The sequence below is a fragment of the Armigeres subalbatus genome, chromosome 3, assembly GCF_024139115.2.
Source record: "Armigeres subalbatus isolate Guangzhou_Male chromosome 3, GZ_Asu_2, whole genome shotgun sequence".
Taxonomy (NCBI): Eukaryota; Metazoa; Arthropoda; class Insecta; order Diptera; family Culicidae; genus Armigeres; species Armigeres subalbatus.
This window is the reverse complement of record NC_085141.1, coordinates 375304679-375321695: the sequence shown is the minus strand read 5'-3', so window position 1 is coordinate 375321695 and position 17017 is coordinate 375304679. Positions and strand designations below refer to the sequence as shown.

General features: G+C 39.4%; 2 protein-coding genes across 6 annotated transcripts in view; one reads left to right on the top strand and one right to left on the bottom strand.

The window, feature by feature from the left end:
* LOC134226558 (sodium-dependent transporter bedraggled-like) overlaps positions 1-17017 on the bottom strand; it is an 822794-nt gene that overhangs the window by 690873 nt on the left and 114904 nt on the right. The window lies entirely within an intron of this gene.
* On the top strand, positions 1711-3943 carry LOC134226542 (probable cytochrome P450 9f2). Its single transcript, XM_062707380.1, has 2 exons — positions 1711-1967; positions 2035-3943. The coding sequence occupies exons 1-2, from the start codon at positions 1756-1758 to the stop codon at positions 3431-3433; spliced, it is 1611 nt and encodes a 536-aa protein (XP_062563364.1). The 5' UTR covers positions 1711-1755; the 3' UTR covers positions 3434-3943.

The following is a 17017-nucleotide window of genomic DNA, read 5'->3' as shown; positions in this document are numbered from 1 at the left end:
TTGTTGCGAACAAATCGGAGCAAGAGAAGTGCCTAAAAGATGAGTGAGTTTCATTTCGCGCACATACTTACACACACGGACACACACACATACAGACTCAATTCGTCGAGCTGAGTCGATTGGTGAATAACACTATGGGTCTCCGGGCCTTCTATCACAAAATCGGCTTGGAAGTGAATATATAGCCTTTTCGTTGCACCTTGGTGTACGAAAAAGGCAAAAATTACCCAGTTAGTCATATGACACCAAAATGACTTTTCTCAACACTGTTATTACTGTTTAAGGCACGCTTATCATTTGATGATATCAACTTCCATTTATGACTGCATATGTGTGTCTTTTGCGGCAATGTCAACCTCAATAATTCCTAACCAAAACTAAGTGGGTAATTAATTACCTTATATATGCAGGATGACTTTTTCACCTTTTGTATACCTGTAAACGGTAAGCCGATATTATGGTCAACTGAGAGCACATGTCGTACGTATAGAACTCCTTAAGAAGAAATACGACTAAAGGAAAATTATTAAACTTTTAGTGCAAGGTCTTCACCTGTCGTGAGACGAGTTTAGTACTATTCCATTTATTTCCATCACATTGTAATCTTTACATCTATTTCGACCTCAACTGTAAGCATGTCTTCAGTGTCTTGTACTTGACTCGACCCTTGTAAAGAATAATTCTTATAGCAGCCTTATGTCTTACTAAATTTCATTTAAAGTGATTTCCAACAGAAAGTTCCTGATAAAACGAATATCAATCAGTGAACGATTTCTGATGACTGAAATGCAAATACTAAAAGATTTCCCAATAGTATTCATGAAAGTTTCTGAAGAAAAAAGTTAACAACTCATAAAGCCAATCATAGAATTTTTCATTGGCCTTCACCAGTGAACTAACACGAATTAAGATCAGAGTAGAAAAAAAAATCGAAAGCAATGAAGAATAAAATCGAAAGATATCGCAAGTTAGCAACAATAGAGATTGATTGAAATCGCTGTTTTCGCTCATTAGATAAGATCCATTAACGCAAAAATTTGCCATTTGTGTTAGTGTTAAAAGTGTTAAAATCAGTATAATGAAACATTTAATTCCCTCATACTAATTTCCAAGCAAAATTGAAACGGTTTATGTTAAATCAGTTTTTATCCAAATCAGCTAAAACTTTCGGAGGACACTTAGAACATAAGACAGAACCAGATGAGCGTTGTGAAGCAAAATCGATTTTTTGAACCACCCTAGTATCCATTGTACTTGCCACACAAGATACATACTCATGCATTGGCGGGCATAGAAAGCTTTCAATTAATAACAATGAAAATGCTCCTATGTTGAAAAGCTGGCCAAGTTCCAATTGGAATAATTTGAACAATTTTACTATAAACTTTATTAAGCTTCACGACAGTATAAATGTCGAAGGCCGATCGAACGGAATAATAATAAATTCTAAGTAATACATTAGAATCGTGTAATATTGCAGTCTACAGTAATGACGAAGTTCAACTATTTATTAATAGATTTACTTCTTGAACTCCATATCTCCATAACAAACATTACTCAGAGCTCATGCCCATCTTTGGCACGCTTATCGTTTAGCCCGATAAGCACTTTCCATTTATGGAACACACACACAAGATAAATTGTTGTGATGCCACCACCAACGGTCGAGTGCTTGACTCAATTGTATTTAATGAACTACAAATGTTCAACCACCGAAAAAAAATCTATTCATTTTGAAATTTGATCCCCGGCAGGATGGAAGTTAACGTTTTCTACCTTGGCATCATTGGTGCCATCATCGGTGCAGTGTACTATCTGCTATCGAAAAAACAAGGCTACTTCCACGAGAAACCGATCCCGTCGATGCCGGTTAAACCCTTTCTCGGAAGCATCGCTGATCTGATGCTGCAGCGAACGACATTTTACCAATTTGTAAAAACGAGCTACGACAAGTACGCCGGAGTGAAGTAAGTAATCTGCCTCAACCTAATAACCATTGGTTCATATTCACTAATTCATAATTGACAATTTCAGAGTATTCGGCATGTTCGATCTTATGACGCCGGTGTACGTCGTTCGTGATCCGGAGTTAATCAAACAGGTCGCCGTCAAGGACTTTGATCACTTCACCGATCATCTTCCGGTGTTCGGAAATTCGAATTATGATCATCCGAACCTGATCAGTGGCAAATCCCTATTTTCACTGACCGGTCAGCGATGGAAAACTATGCGAGCGACGCTAAGCCCGGCCTTTACCGGGAGCAAGATGCGATACATGTTTGAACTGATTGTGGAGTGCACTCAACGAGCGGCGAAGTATTACGAAGAGGAAGCTGCAAAGAAAGGAGCCCATGTATACGAGATGAAGGATGTGTTTTCGAGGTTTACGAATGATGTGATCGCGACCTGTGCTTTTGGGTTGCAGGTCGAATCGTCTCGTGATAGGAGCAACGAGTTCTTTGTGAACGGAAAAAAGATGTTGGATTTTAGTAGACCCAGTGTGATGCTGAGGTTCTTTGGACATCGAGTCATTCCAGCGTTGATGGCCTACTTCGGATGGGATGTAATAGACGAGCAACAGAATACCTACTTTAAAACGTTGATCCTGAACGCGATCAAGGAACGGGAACAGCGAAATATCGTTCGACCGGATATGATAAATCTGTTGATTCAGGCTAAAAAAGGAACCCTGAAGCATCAGAAGGAAAATGACCAACTGCCGGAAGGATTCGCCACGGTGCAGGAGTCCGAAGTGGTTAAATCTACTGACACCACAGTGATGACAGACGTGGAGATGGTCGCACAGTGCTTGATCTTCTTTTTAGCTGGTTTGGACACTGTGTCGACCACGCTTTTGTACACCGCTTACGAGCTAACAATAAACCAAACTATTCAGAAGAAACTACACGCCGAAATCCTAGAAACTCGATCTTCCTTGGGTGGTAAGCCCCTGACGTACGATGCGGTGCAGAAGATGAAATACATGGACATGGTGATTTCGGAAGTGCTGCGTATGTGGCCTCCAGTTCCGTCGATCGATCGTGATTGCACCAAGGACTACGTGATGGACGAAGGAAACGGCAACAAGTACACAATCGAGAAGGGGGCGGCCCTTTGGTTCCCGATTCATGGACTGCATCATGATCCGAAGTACTTCCCAAAGCCGGACATGTTCGATCCCGAGCGATTCAGTGACGAGCGGAAAGGAAGCATCAATGCGGGAGCTTACATACCGTTCGGCATTGGTCCGAGAAATTGCATCGGGTCGAGGTTTGCCTTGGCGGAAGTCAAAACCATACTGTATTACATGTTGGGGAGCTTCTCCTTTGAGCGATGTAGTAAAACAGAAGTTCCGCCCACGGTGAAGACAGGGTTTGATGTGATTCCGTTGAATGGGATGCACATCCAGTTTAAACCAAGGACTGAAGCATAGTGAAGTTTGTATGAACATGAAATACCAGAACAAGTTTTCTCCCAAGATTTGACAAAATATCTAAAGAAGTGCTGTCTGAAATGTATCGTTAATTTGCTACGCGCATTATATTTTTTGAAAACTTTAAATACTGAACCGAAATATTTCCGAACAGTCTTAAATACTGAACTTGAGCTTTCTCTTAAGTCTTAATGTATTCGAAATGATTTAAAGAACTTTCTAGAGTAATACGCGGAGTTGGTTTAGGAAAATACCCAACTTTCCAGTTATATAACAATGAAGCTTGTCATAAGACGAGTTTGTACAATTCCATTTAATTCCACTACTTTATTGTACCTTTGACAGATACGTATTTCAACCTCAACAGTAAGGTCGTCTTCAGTGTCTCATACTTGACTCGACTTACGTCTACGACTAGGACTTAAGTCGAGTCAAGTACGAGACACTGAAGACGACCTTACTGTTGAGGTCTAAATACGTATCTGTCAAAGGTACAATAAAGTAGTGGAATTGAATGGAATTGTACAAACTCTTCTTACACAAACAAAAATACATAAGCACTTTTAATAGCAAAAATAGCAATTATAAAAGAAGAATTTTCCATAAAATTTTCCACAAAATAAATAATCGCATGAAGGAATTCTTTTTTTTTGTCTTTATTATAGAGGTTTGCAGTCCTAGACTGGCTGATCTCTGTGATGGAATTATTTTTAAAAACATACAATAAAGAAATGTTTATAGAAATGACTGTCGGAAAAGAACTCAATTTTAATAGAAATTTCGAGAAAATTCTCTGCTGCAACTTTAGCACAATTTCATCTGCCGGATAATATGGGGAATCATCTCTAGTGAATTCTAAAACAATTGAAAGAAAATATACTGCTATTCCTGGTGGGCATTTGCCAAAGTTATGTTCAATCGTTGAAGAAACTTCTAAAGGTTTAAGGTTCTCCAAGGTTCTTGAGTGGTACCCCTTCAGGCTTCTGCACCGCTGGAAATGCCTTCAAGTTTTTTTTTTGCTCAGGTGGCTCTAGAACCTCAAATCATTCGGAGAATTGAATCAACTCAGTGAGTATTTTTTTTTCACTCACAGAAATTTTACTCGTTTTCACTAAATCATCAGCTTTTAACTGAAAATAAATAGGAATTTTATACGAGTCGAGCCAGTCTTGGGCTGAAAGTCTCGTTAATAAAGAAATAAAAAGAAAGGATTTAGGATAGATTCAGATTTTTGTGCATAAGACACGTAAAACATTAACTAAACTATAACTAACATCACTATGGGTTCATAAAGCTGTTATCAAAATATATTTTAGTTACAAGATAAAGATTGTCGCTTCGGTTCCCTTTGTTTTTCTGTCCGAAACATGTTGGGTAACGAACTGTCATTGTCATTTAGCACCCTATCCTCGCCAGCAAAAGATGTTCCGGACAGCGACAATCTATCTTGTAACAAAAATATCTTTTCTGTTATCCAAAAAGTTGTCCAAAATATTCTAATTCGAATATTCAAATTCAATTTGAGAAATTGTTATGTTTTATAGTCCCACATATAACTTTGCTGTCAGAATGCTGGATACGGCTCCCGTTGAAATCCTGCATATATTTCCGTTAAAATTTAGAAGTTTTCTCCATGGAAAATCTGGATAATTAAAGTGCACATTCCGGAGAAAATCGAGTAGATTCCCAATTTTCCACAAATCTAAAAAAAATCGAATCGCTTTTTGTGGCAACTCTTAAGAATTTCGTATGAAATTTGCGAAGAATTATCCGCAGACATTACCGAGTATCTTCCATCATTCCATTTGGCTGAAATGGACATACAGTTAGACTTTGCTAATTGGGTCACGACATTACCCTAACTAGCGAATGCCGTTCGCTAATTGGGCGTTTCAACAAGCGTCAATGATGTTTACTTTTCGCATTGAACAAAGGAAAATTTCACGCGCTAAGAAGTATAGATCTCGCCAAACACGGAAACAGAACGTCAACACGGTTTTGACATTTTTACATTTAATTGGATTTCGTCCAATTAGCTAGAACTAGGAGTGCCGGAAGATCCTGTGTGGACCATATTGTCACGCTCCGCATCATTTTAGAGCAGGTCAACGAATTCCAAAAGTCCCTTTACTTGGTATTCATTAGGGTGGTCGGTATTGGTAATTTTTGACAAATACCGGTATTCGGTATTTGATGGAGTCAATACCGGTAATACCGGTAAAATACCGGTATTTGCAAAAAAATCCGATATATAATAAAAGACTTTTGGTTTGGACTTTTGAGTGAAAAACAATATTGATTGAAAAACTTGTAAACGATGAAAATAATGTTCATTGAAGAAAAAAGTCACTGGCAATTTGACAGATGGCCCAGAGAATGGAGCAACACGATAGAACTACTGACGATAATGATCGTTTTTTATCGTAGAACGTCGTCAATGATGCTTACTTGTACAAAACTTCATTCATGCACGCATGAAATTGTTGTAAGTGTTTGTTTCATTGTTAGTCTTTAGCTAATATACAGGGTTTAGACAAAAAGGTTGAGATAAGCAAAATTTTGTCAAAGTTTGGCCATACAACCTGAACAAATGTCACTTTCACAGAACACCCTGAACCCGGAACCTGTTACAAATTGGCCAGAGAGTCTTACAATCTTCAAAATGTATCTTTAATAAAGATCCTATATTCATTGTTTTGGGTAAACATGCATTTTTGCACCCAGGATTCAGATGGTGCCAAAACCGGCCCTTCCTGGCAGAACCTGCTATAAGGGTGGCAGGGGACACTATCTTTCTGGAAATGTTTCTGCTTGAACCGTATTGGTTATATGTCTGCGTAGTTTTGATGAATTCTCGATCTACAGCCACCATTGGCCGAGAGAGCATAAAACATGATGAAAGGAAACGTCACATAAATTGACAAGCTGTGGAAAAATGCATCTTGAACATACCCTCGGAAAACCCGGAACATCTCCAGCGGCCAAAAACCAATCTCAGGTTTTGTACTAGAAGAGTTTCCGCGTCCGATGGTCCCGGTTTCATCAAAATCGGATCATTCTACGCAAAGTTATGCTGATTTGAACTTCGATAAATTTTTGCCTATCTCAACCTTTTTGTCTAAACCCTGTATGAGAGCAGAATTTATAATACCGAAAATACCGGTATTTTCCATCTCTAATACCGGTATTTTCGGTACTCAAAATTGGCCGGTAATACCGGTATTACCGGTTTCGGTACTACCGGTTAGACCACCCTAGTATTCATTGACTACGAAGAAGCTTTCAGCCGTCTCAACCACGAGAATATGCAAGCGCGCTGAGAAGCATGGAAGTTCCTGAGAAAATCATCGGCCTCATCGAGGCACTGTACGAGGCCTTCTCGTGTAGAGTACTGCACAATGGGGTCTTGTCCGACCCTATCCGGGTCGTAGCTGGTGTGATGCAAGGATGTATTCTATCACCGTTACTGTTCCTCATCGTAATCGATGAGATTCTGGTAGATGCGATTGACCGTGAACCAAACCGCGGGCTGTTATGGCAGCCTATAACCATGGAGCACCTAAACGACTTCGAATTGGCTGATGACGTTGCACTCCTCGCGCAACGGCGCTCTGATATGCAGAGTAAGCTCAACGACCTTGCCGAGCGCTCCTCTTCGGCAGGTTTAGTCATCAACGTCAACAAAACCAAATCGTTGGATGTAAACACGGTGACCCCTTCCAGTTTCACAGTAGCCGGGCAACCAGTGGAGAATGTTGAAAGCTTCCAATATCTTGGTAGCCAAATTGCGTCAGACGGCGGTATCAAGATCGACATAGGCGCACGGATTAAGAAAGCAAGGGCTGCCTTTGCGAGTTTAAGAAATATCTGGAAAAACAGGCAGATAAGTGAACGCACCAAAATACGAATTTTCAACTCTAACGTCAAATCTGTGCTGTTATACGCTAGCGAAACATGGTGTGTATCAGTGGAGAACACCCAACGGCTGCAGGTGTTCATTAACAGATGCCTGCGGTATATAATCCGGGCCTGGTGGCCTCACAACTGGATCTCAAACAACGAGCTCCATCGTCGTTGTCACCAGAAGCCGATAGCAACAGAAATTCGGGATCGGAAGTGGGGCTGGGTCGGCCACTCTACGTAGGGGCGGAAACGAAATCTGTAAACAAGCATTAGACTGGAACCCAGCGGGACATCGCAGCAGAGGCAGACCCAGAGGCTCATGGCGGAGAAACCTCAATAAAGAAATAAAAGAAGTCGACCGAAATCTAACCAATAGGTTAAAGCGATACCCGGGCAACGCTCGGGATGGAGATCTTTCAAGTCGGCCCTTTGCACCACCGGAGGTGTACAGCACCCATAAGTAAGTAAGTTAACTAGAAAAAAACAATTAGCGAACGTTCATTGTACAGCCGAAAGTGTTGTTTGTCTAAACCAGTGTTGTAAAATGTCATTTGCATTCGTTTGTATAATTTTTCTAGAACTTTTTTCAGAAGTTAGCTATTGATTATTGATGTATGACGAACTTATAGCGCTTAAATGTGCTTACAACTTTGTCTAACAAGACATTGCTGTAAATATGTAGTCTGGGGCGTGGGAGGCAAAATGTCATTCAAATGACATTATGTCAAATGACACGTGACATTTTGGAGAGTTTTCAGTCTCCAGCCTTAGGTGTTATATTTAGAGCAATGAACCCTTGAACAAAAATATAGCCCTACTCAACCGTTATGAGTACAGCTAAAATTAAGATGTGAATTTTACTTCTGAAGAAAGTTATTAACAAATTAGTCAAATGACATGCAGATGACATTTTACAAGCCTGGTCTAAACTGATTATTTTGCCGAAAAGGTCATTTATCCGAATTGGTCAAACGGGTCGTCCTTTTAGACCAAATGCTTCGTTTGGTCTGAACGGACGACTCGTATGTCGCTTTCAGCCAAATGACATTTTCGGCAAAACTATTTTCGACCTGATAATTGTTTCGGTCAAACGTCCAATTTAGCCAAATGGTTTTCGGCTAAACGACAATCGACATAGTGGCATTCGAACAAATGACCTTCACCGAATGACTTTCAGTCAAACGAAGGGAAGAGCCGGAAGTTGTTTAGCCGAATATGTCATTTGGCCGAACAAACCATTAGACAAGCGGTTCTCAACCTGGGGTACATGTAACCCCTGGGAATACCTTCGCTGGCTCCACGGGGTACCTCGAACAAAAATGCCTAATGGCGGATGTATTACAATTCCAATAAAAACTTATTGAAAATTTTTAAAATTATTATTTCAAAACGGCAGCAAAATAAAATTTCCATAAAAAAATTGAAATTTTCCATAAACAATTAGGAAATTGCCAATAAAGAAATTAGGGTATGAGCAATAAATAAATACAAAGAGCAATAAAAAAAATTTCCATAAAAAATACAAGAAAGCAATAAAGGAGATGAAATTTTACATGAACTTTAAACGCTTTCAAAGAAGGGGTAATCTATAGAAAAAAGCACAGTTTGATTCCTTTTTGCCTTTCTCGTACAACTAAGTTGTACCGAAAGGCTATCATTTCACTCCGAAAACGAACTTTTTATAGAAGCCTCTGAGACCCATAGTATTATATACCAATCGACTCAGCTCGACGAGCTGAGCACATGTCTGTCTGTCCGTGTGTGTGTATGTGTGTGTGTATGTGTGTGCACAAAAGCTATAAAAAACATTAGACAACTTTTCGTATAGTAATCCTAACCCGATTTTCTTGCAACAAGTTTCATTCGACAGAGGACAAAGCCTTGTTGATCACTATTGAATTTTATAACGATCGGTCATTGCGTTTAAAAGTTATGAAGAAAATGGTACATCGGACCATATAAACTCCATATAAGGTTGGTGTCTTAACTAAATGCGAGAAAGGCACCACCAACGCTAGGTGGATTAATCTGGGTTTTTATATTTCTTTATGGAAATTTTCTTTTTTTATTGCTCTTCATTGATCATTTTGTGAAATTTTTTTAACTTTTTATGGGAAAAATATATTTATTTTGTGATTTTGTAATTTTTATTGCTAATATTGATTTATTTATGGGAATTTTGTATGTTTTTCGTCGAACATTTTGATTTTTTATGGAAAATTCTTCTTTTATAATTGCAATTTTTGCCTTTAAAAGTGCTTATTTATTTTTGTTTTATGGAAAATTCTTAATTGTTTTGTGGAAATTTTGTTTTATTTGTGGAAATTTTATGTTTATTTTTTGCTCATATCCTGATTTATTTATTGGCAATTTTCTGGGACAAAAAATCATAAGGGCAAAACGTAGAATGAACAAATTTTAAAAATCTTCAATGTAATCTACCTGATTGAGACAAAATATTGAATAATATACTTCAGAACTAAAATCATGAATCTAAAGCCTCCTTTTAAAAGACTCCTTTCGAAGCAACTCGTAAGCCTCCTTTCAAATAGCCCATAAGGCTCCTGCCAATAAGCTCGGAAACCTTCTGCTCAGAAGCCTCCTTTCAAGAGGCTCGGAAGCCTCCTTTCAAGAGGCTCGGAAGCCTCCTTTCAAGAGGCTCAGAAGCCTCCTTTCAAGATGCTGGGAAGCCTCCTTTCAAGAGGCTCGGAAGCCTCCTTTCAAGAGGCTCGGAAGCCTCCTTTCAAGAGACTCGGAAGCCTCCTTTCAAGAGGCTCGGAAGCCTCCTTTCAAGAGGCTCGGAAGCCTCCTTTCAAGAGGCTGGTAAGCCTCCTTTCAAGAGGCTGGGAAGCCTCCTTTCAAGAGGCTCGGAAGCCTCCTTTCAAGAGAATGGGAAGCCTCCTTTCAAGAGGCTCGGAAGCCTCCTTTAAAGAGGCTCGGAAGCCTCCTTTCAAGAGGCCTGGAAGCCTCCTTTCAAGAGGGCCCAGGCCTCCTTTCAAGAGGCTCAGAAGCCTCCTTTCAAGAGGCCTGGAAGCCTCCTTTCAAGAGGCCTCCAGGCCTCCTTCAAGAGGCTCAGCCTCCTTTCAAGAGGCCTCAGGCCTCCTCTTCAAGAGGCTCAGGAAGCCTCCTTTCAAGAGGCTCAGGCCTCCTTTCAAGAGGCTCTGGAAGCCTCCTTTCAAGAGGCTCAGAAGCCTCCTTTCAAGAGGCCTGGAAGCCTCCTTTCAAGAGGCCTCAGAGCCTCCTTTCAAGAGGCTCAGAAGCCTCCTTTCAAGAGGCTCAAAGCCTCCTTTCAAGAGGCTCGGAAGCCTCCTTTCAAGAGGCTCGGAAGCCTCCTTTCAAGAGGCTCGGAAGCCTCCTTTCAAGAGGCTCGGAAGTCTCCTTTCAAGAGGCTCGGAAGTCTCCTTTCAAGAGTTATTTGAGTTATTTGAGTTATTTGTTTGTTTATTATCCAACTGACAATGGTTGTCTCAATGAATATGACTTATTCTATTCTAAATCTATTTGGTAACGTTCGGCGGTACGGAAAATTTCTAGTAGTCGTTGTCGAAACACGTCAGCAGAAACATTGTAGTCAAAGTATGAAAAAAAATGTATTTAATTGATGGCAGATTGCACGGACGGGCTCGTTCAAAGCATAATTGTTGTTCCTCGATTCCAGAAAAAGAAAGTTACGATGACGAAGTGGTCTTTCTGGTGCGTATACACAGGATTTTGTTTTTACACGATTTTTTTTCGCTCGTATTTTTTAACGTGTGACTTCAATTTACCACCAAACTCTTCGCAACATGTTTCAAAAAATTCAGAATAAATCGAAGAAAAATCACATGATAATTAATATGCGTTAAACATTTAGGATGAGTGGAAAATTGAGAAAATGTAAATCGCGTAAAAACAAAATCCAGTGTATTTGAATTTGGGCCAGCAATGATGGACAATCGATGTCACCTGTGAGCAATTTTCCTGCAAACGTTGCTTGAGCGAATCTTCTTCTCACGTCAAGTGGTTCGATTCTCAAAAGACGACATCGCTCCTCGTAAGGTGGCAAATTCCATTGGGCACGCCAACCAATAAAGCGTAGTGCATACCGCACAATTTTTTTTTGAACGGCTTCTATTCGAGCAATCCAATTGGCTTGAAAAGGACACCAAACAACAGCATTCGATTCCAATAAAGATCTCACAATCGAGCAATAGAGAGACCTGAGGCACATCGGATCCCTGAACTCATAAGCGATTTTGAACATAAAGCCAAGCTGACGATTAGCTCTGGTCACTATATCGTTATAGTGGACACGGAATGTGAGGGCACTGTCCAGAATAACACCAAGGTCCTTAACTTGCTGAACCCGAAGAAGAGTCTGTCCGTTGAGGACGTAGTCGAATGTGAATGGCTGATTTTTCCGATGAAACGAGATAATGTTGCATTTTTCGATACTGAGGCATTCCACGGGGGCATGTCAGTCGATCCTGAGCGACCATTTCGAAAATATTTGAAACTCTGCACAGTTTTTCAATTTCATCTAAATCGTCATTTTTCGATATCAAATCTTCATATTGAGTCACGACTAACTTTTCAAAAGGGTGTATGTGAAAATGGTTCAAAAATATTTAAAAAGCTGCACAGCAAAAACGGAATGTTCGATTGTTATGATTTTTTCAGCAAAGTTAGACAACTAAATGGTGATTCTTAAGAAAATGCGCACAGTAAAAAAAAAATTTTTTTGCCTTTAAAAATATCATTTTTGTCACAAAAACTCAAATATCTCAAAACCCTATCTTTTTTCGAACGTAATTTTTTTAGGGAAAACGGTCCATTATATTAGCTATCTACCATAAAAATTTGGTGATGGTAAACTAATAAACTAAAAAACTAATAAGTTATGACATTTCAAACATTTCACAATTTTCACATTTAGTAAAAAAAAAATTTTTCTGTGTAAGTTATTTCGAGAATTGCAGTTTGATGCAGATTTTATTGTTAAGGGACGTGATTTAAACAAGTTGTTTTCATGATATTTTGATTTAATTATTCATAGCATCTATAAGAAACTTAGACACGATCCAGTGTTGTGATCAAAAGTATTGATAGTGTCATAATTTTCATTGCACGTGACTGGCGAAAAATTCTTTTAATAGTGTTGAAACCTGTTGATAATAACGTTGATAGAAACATATCAGAAATGTTATTTTTAAGACAAAAGCTGCAAAATCAAAGATTTATATACACGTGTACGTCTATAGTTTACCTGCAAAAATATACCTCTTAGAGAATAGACTTTATGATCGGGAGGAAACGGTATCTTCAACAACAACAAATGCATGATAGGTACATACCATGACAATGTTTCACGAAAAGCAAAAAAATTACTACTACTAAGGTTGTTAAAGATCTTATAGTAATTTTTTCTTCAGTCAAGCAAATGACACCAAACTAGTCAGTAAAACTTAAAAGTGATTTTGTTTATTGAAATATTACGAACAACATGAGTAGCCGCTTTCTCAACTGTTGTAGGCCGTTTGATGGAAAAAGTGTTCAAAAGAGTTACGAAATCTCACCGAAAGCACCATAGATAAACTGAAAGCGACTGGTTATGCTCCAATGTCCACATTGAATACAAATTTACGCATTTGCACGTCCTGCCGTCTAAACGTTGACAAAAGAGCAATCTGTATATCATCGGTTGAGCAGAGCGCAGGAAGTTCGAAAACGACAGCAACTGAGGAATTGCCAGATGTATCGACAACAACTGAGGAATTACCAGAAGTATTAAGTGCTGAGAGCCTTGCCACCGTACCATCAGCGAAATCTGTTTCAACAAATCAATCGGAAGATGAGTGTATCCAAAAGGTCAACATCGAACGCTTTAACGAGGGCATAGCTGGGATAAAAGTGACCTGATTAAATGGAGTAAGATGGACTACGTTTATTACCCGGAGAAAAATACCGTGAAATAAACGAAGCTGTACGAAGAAACCTCTTCAAATTAGGGACCTGATGATGTGGAAAATACAGACTACGAGGAGGTAATTATAAATATGGAGGAAAGGTTCTCGAATGCAGCCACGACAAGGAAAGAAAAATTATTGATTTTGTCGATGGTGCCAAGTTCGTGGTCTATTCAGGATGCCATTGATGAGTTCAAAACCAATAGAAATACAGTAAAAGAGGCAAAACAATTGAAGAATAACTGTCTTTCAACCAAAAATACTAGGTCTAGTACTGCATTAACAGATGAGACAAAAGAAATAGTAGTTCAATATTTTGAAGATGATGAAGTAAGTCGAGCTATGCCTGGTCAAAAAGATTATGTATCAGTAAAAAAAGATGGAAAGCGTCAAGCAATCCAAAAACGATTAATGATGACGACTTTGAAAGAAGCGTACACACGCTTCAAGGAAATTCACGATAATATTAAAATAGGTTTTTCCTCATTTGCAAGCCTTCGGCCAAGGCAATTCAGGAACACATAATGTGTGTGTGTGCACAACCCATGAGAATATTAATCTTATTTTACATAGTTTGAAAAGAATCAATTTAACAAAGGATATTAAAATGTTAACTGGTAGTCTTTTGTGTGAAAATACAACATCAAATTGCTATCTACGATCTTGTTCGGATTGTCCAGATTCTTCATCATTGGAAAATACTTTATTCGCTGAGTTTGAAGAAAAATATATTGATCAGTTATCATTTGAGCAATGGGTGACCACGGATAGGTGTGACATAGAAACTATTGTAAAAACCTGTAGATGAGTTTGTGTCATATTTTTGCTTGAAATTAGAAAGTTCAATCCCTCACGATTTCATTAAAACAGAACAATCCAGCTTTTAAAAAATACGAAAAATACATTATAAAATGGTGAATTTTAGTCATTTGTGATTTTTCTGAAAATTACAGCTTTGTATTGTAAGATGAAGTGCAGTCCCATCACTGGAACGTACAACAAGCTACAATTCATCCATTCGTTATTTATTTTAATGGAAGTACGCAAATTGAACACTTAAGTTTTATTATAATTTCCGAAGATTTAAGACACGATTCAGTATCCGTAAACTTGTTCATTGAAAAAATGATTAACTTTTTACGCGTTGATAAGCATAAAGAAGTCAAAAGATATATTTCATGTCTGATGGAGCAGCGTCGCAGTACAAAAATCGTAAGAATTTTTCGAGCCTGTGTCAATTTAAATCAATGTACGGAATTGATGCAGAATGGCATTTTTGCTACATCACATGGCAAAGGTCCTTGTGATGCTATTGGAGGAACAATAAAGCGCATGGCCACAAGAGCAAGTTTAGCCAAAGAACGTGAGCATCCAATTAAAACTGCGAAAGAACTTTTTGATTGGGCAAATCGTAGAAAAGAAAAGATTTAACCAAATTATCATTTTGTTTTACTACTACTGAAGAGTACGAAATAAAGGCTTCAGAGCTCAGCGAGCAATTTAATAACGCGAAAACGATCCAAGGAACCCAAAAATTTCACTGTTTCATTCCATTGTCGGAAAATAAAATTAAAGCAAAACTATACTCAAACTGTGCTGATAATAATTCAAAAGTGTTCGATATTTTAAAAAATTGAATAAAAATAAATAAAAAATAAGTATTAATAAACTGTTTTCATGATATCATAACCCATACCAAAATTCAAACCCAAAACTCTTAGAGTTTCTATAACAACATTGTGTAACTGCCACATTTAATTTAATACTTAGGATAATATTAATTCATTTTTATTTATTTATACATATAATATTTATACATATAATATACATAATATCGATGAATACATAAATATGGAATATCATACAAACAACTTGTTTAACTCACGCAAGGCCCTTAACAATAAAATCAGCATCAAACTGCGATTCTTAAAAAAAAAATACCCGGAAATTTTTTTTTGTTTACTATATGTGAAAATTGTGAAATGTTTGAAATGTCATAACTTTTTGTTTATTAGTTTACCATCACCAAATTTTTATGGTAGATAGCTAATATAATGGACCGTTTTCCTAAAAAATTACGTTCGAAAAAAGATAGGGTTTTGAGATATTTGAGTTTTGTGACAAAATGATATTTTAAAGGCAAAAAAATTTTTTTTACTGTGCGCATTTTCTTAAGAATCACCATTTAGTTGTCTAACTTTGCTGAAAAAATCATAACAATCGAACATTCCGTTTTTGCTGTGCAGCTTTTTAAATATTTCTGAACCATTTTCACATACACCCTTTTGAAAAGTTAGTCGTGACTCAATATGAAGATTTGATATCGAAAAATGACGATTTAGATGAAATTGAAAAACTGTGCAAAGTTTCAACTCAATAGAAAATCATGAATTAAAAATTTTCTTAAATTTTGATGCTGTTGCTTGGAATCGCTCTACTTAGTCTTAGCAAGTTTCTTGAGCACTTTCAAGCACTCCTTTCAAGAGGCTCGGAAGCCTCCTTTCAAGAGGCTCGGAAGCCTCCTTTCAAGAGGCTCGGAAGCCCCCTTTCAAGAGGCTCGGAAGCCTCCTTTCAAGAGGCCCAGCCTCCTTCAAGAGGCCTCAGGCCTCCTTTCAAGAGGCTCAGGCCTCCTTTCAAGAGGCTGGAAGGCCTCCTTCAAGAGGCTCAGGCCTCCTTTCAAGAGGCTCAGAAGCCTCCCTTTCAAGAGGCCCGGAAGCCTCCTTCAAGAGGCTCGGAAGCCTCCTTTCAAGAGGCTCAGAGCCTCCTTTCAAGAGGCTCAGGCCTCCCTTTCAAGAGCTCAGGCCTCCTTTCAAGAGGCCTCAGCCTCCTTTCAAGAGGCTCTGCCTCCTTTCAAGAAGCCTCGGAAGCCTCCTTTCAAGAGGCTCAGGCCTCCCTTTCAAGAGGCTCAGAGCCTCCTTTCAAGAGGCTCAGAAGCCTCCTTTCAAGAGGGCTCAGGCCCTCCTTTCAAGAGGCTCAGAAGCCTCCTTTCAGAGGCTCAGGCCTCCTTTCAAGAGGCTCCAGGAAGCCTCCTTTCAAGAGGCTCCGGAAGCCTCCTTTCAAGAGGCCTCAGAAGCCTCCTTTCAAGAGGCTCAGAAGCCTCCTTTCAAGAGGCCCAGCCTCCTTCAAGAGGCCCGGAAGCCTCCTTCAAGAGGCCTGGAAGCCTCCTTTCAAGAGGCCCAGCCTCCTTTCAAGAGGCTCAGGCCTCCTTTCAAGAGGCTCAGAAGCCTCCTTTCAAGAGGCTCGGAAGCCTCCCTTCAAGAGGCTCAGAGCCTCCTTCAAGAGGCTCAGGCCTCCTTTCAAGAGGCCCAAGCCTCCTTTCAAGAGGCTCAGGCCTCCTTTCAAGAGGCTCAGAAGCCTCCTTTCAAGAGGCTCAGGAAGCCTCCTTTCAAGAGGCCTCAGCCTCCTTTCAAGAGGCCCGGAAGCCTCCTTTCAAGAGGCTCCCAGCCTCCTTCAAGAGGCTCAAGCCTCCTTCAAGAGGCCTGGAAGCCTCCTTCAAGAGGCCCGAGCCTCCTTTCAAGAGAAGCTCAAGAGGCCTCCTTTCAAGAGGCTCAAGCCTCCTTTCAAGAGGCTCAGAAGCCTCCTTCAAGAGGCCTCAGAAGCCTCCTTCAAGAGGCTCAGAAGCCTCCTTCAAGAGGCCCAGGCCTCCTTTCAAGAGGCTCCGAAGCCTCCTTCAAGAGGCTCAGCCTCCTTTCAAGAGGCCCGGAAGCCTCCTTTCAAGAGGCCTGGAAGCCTCCTT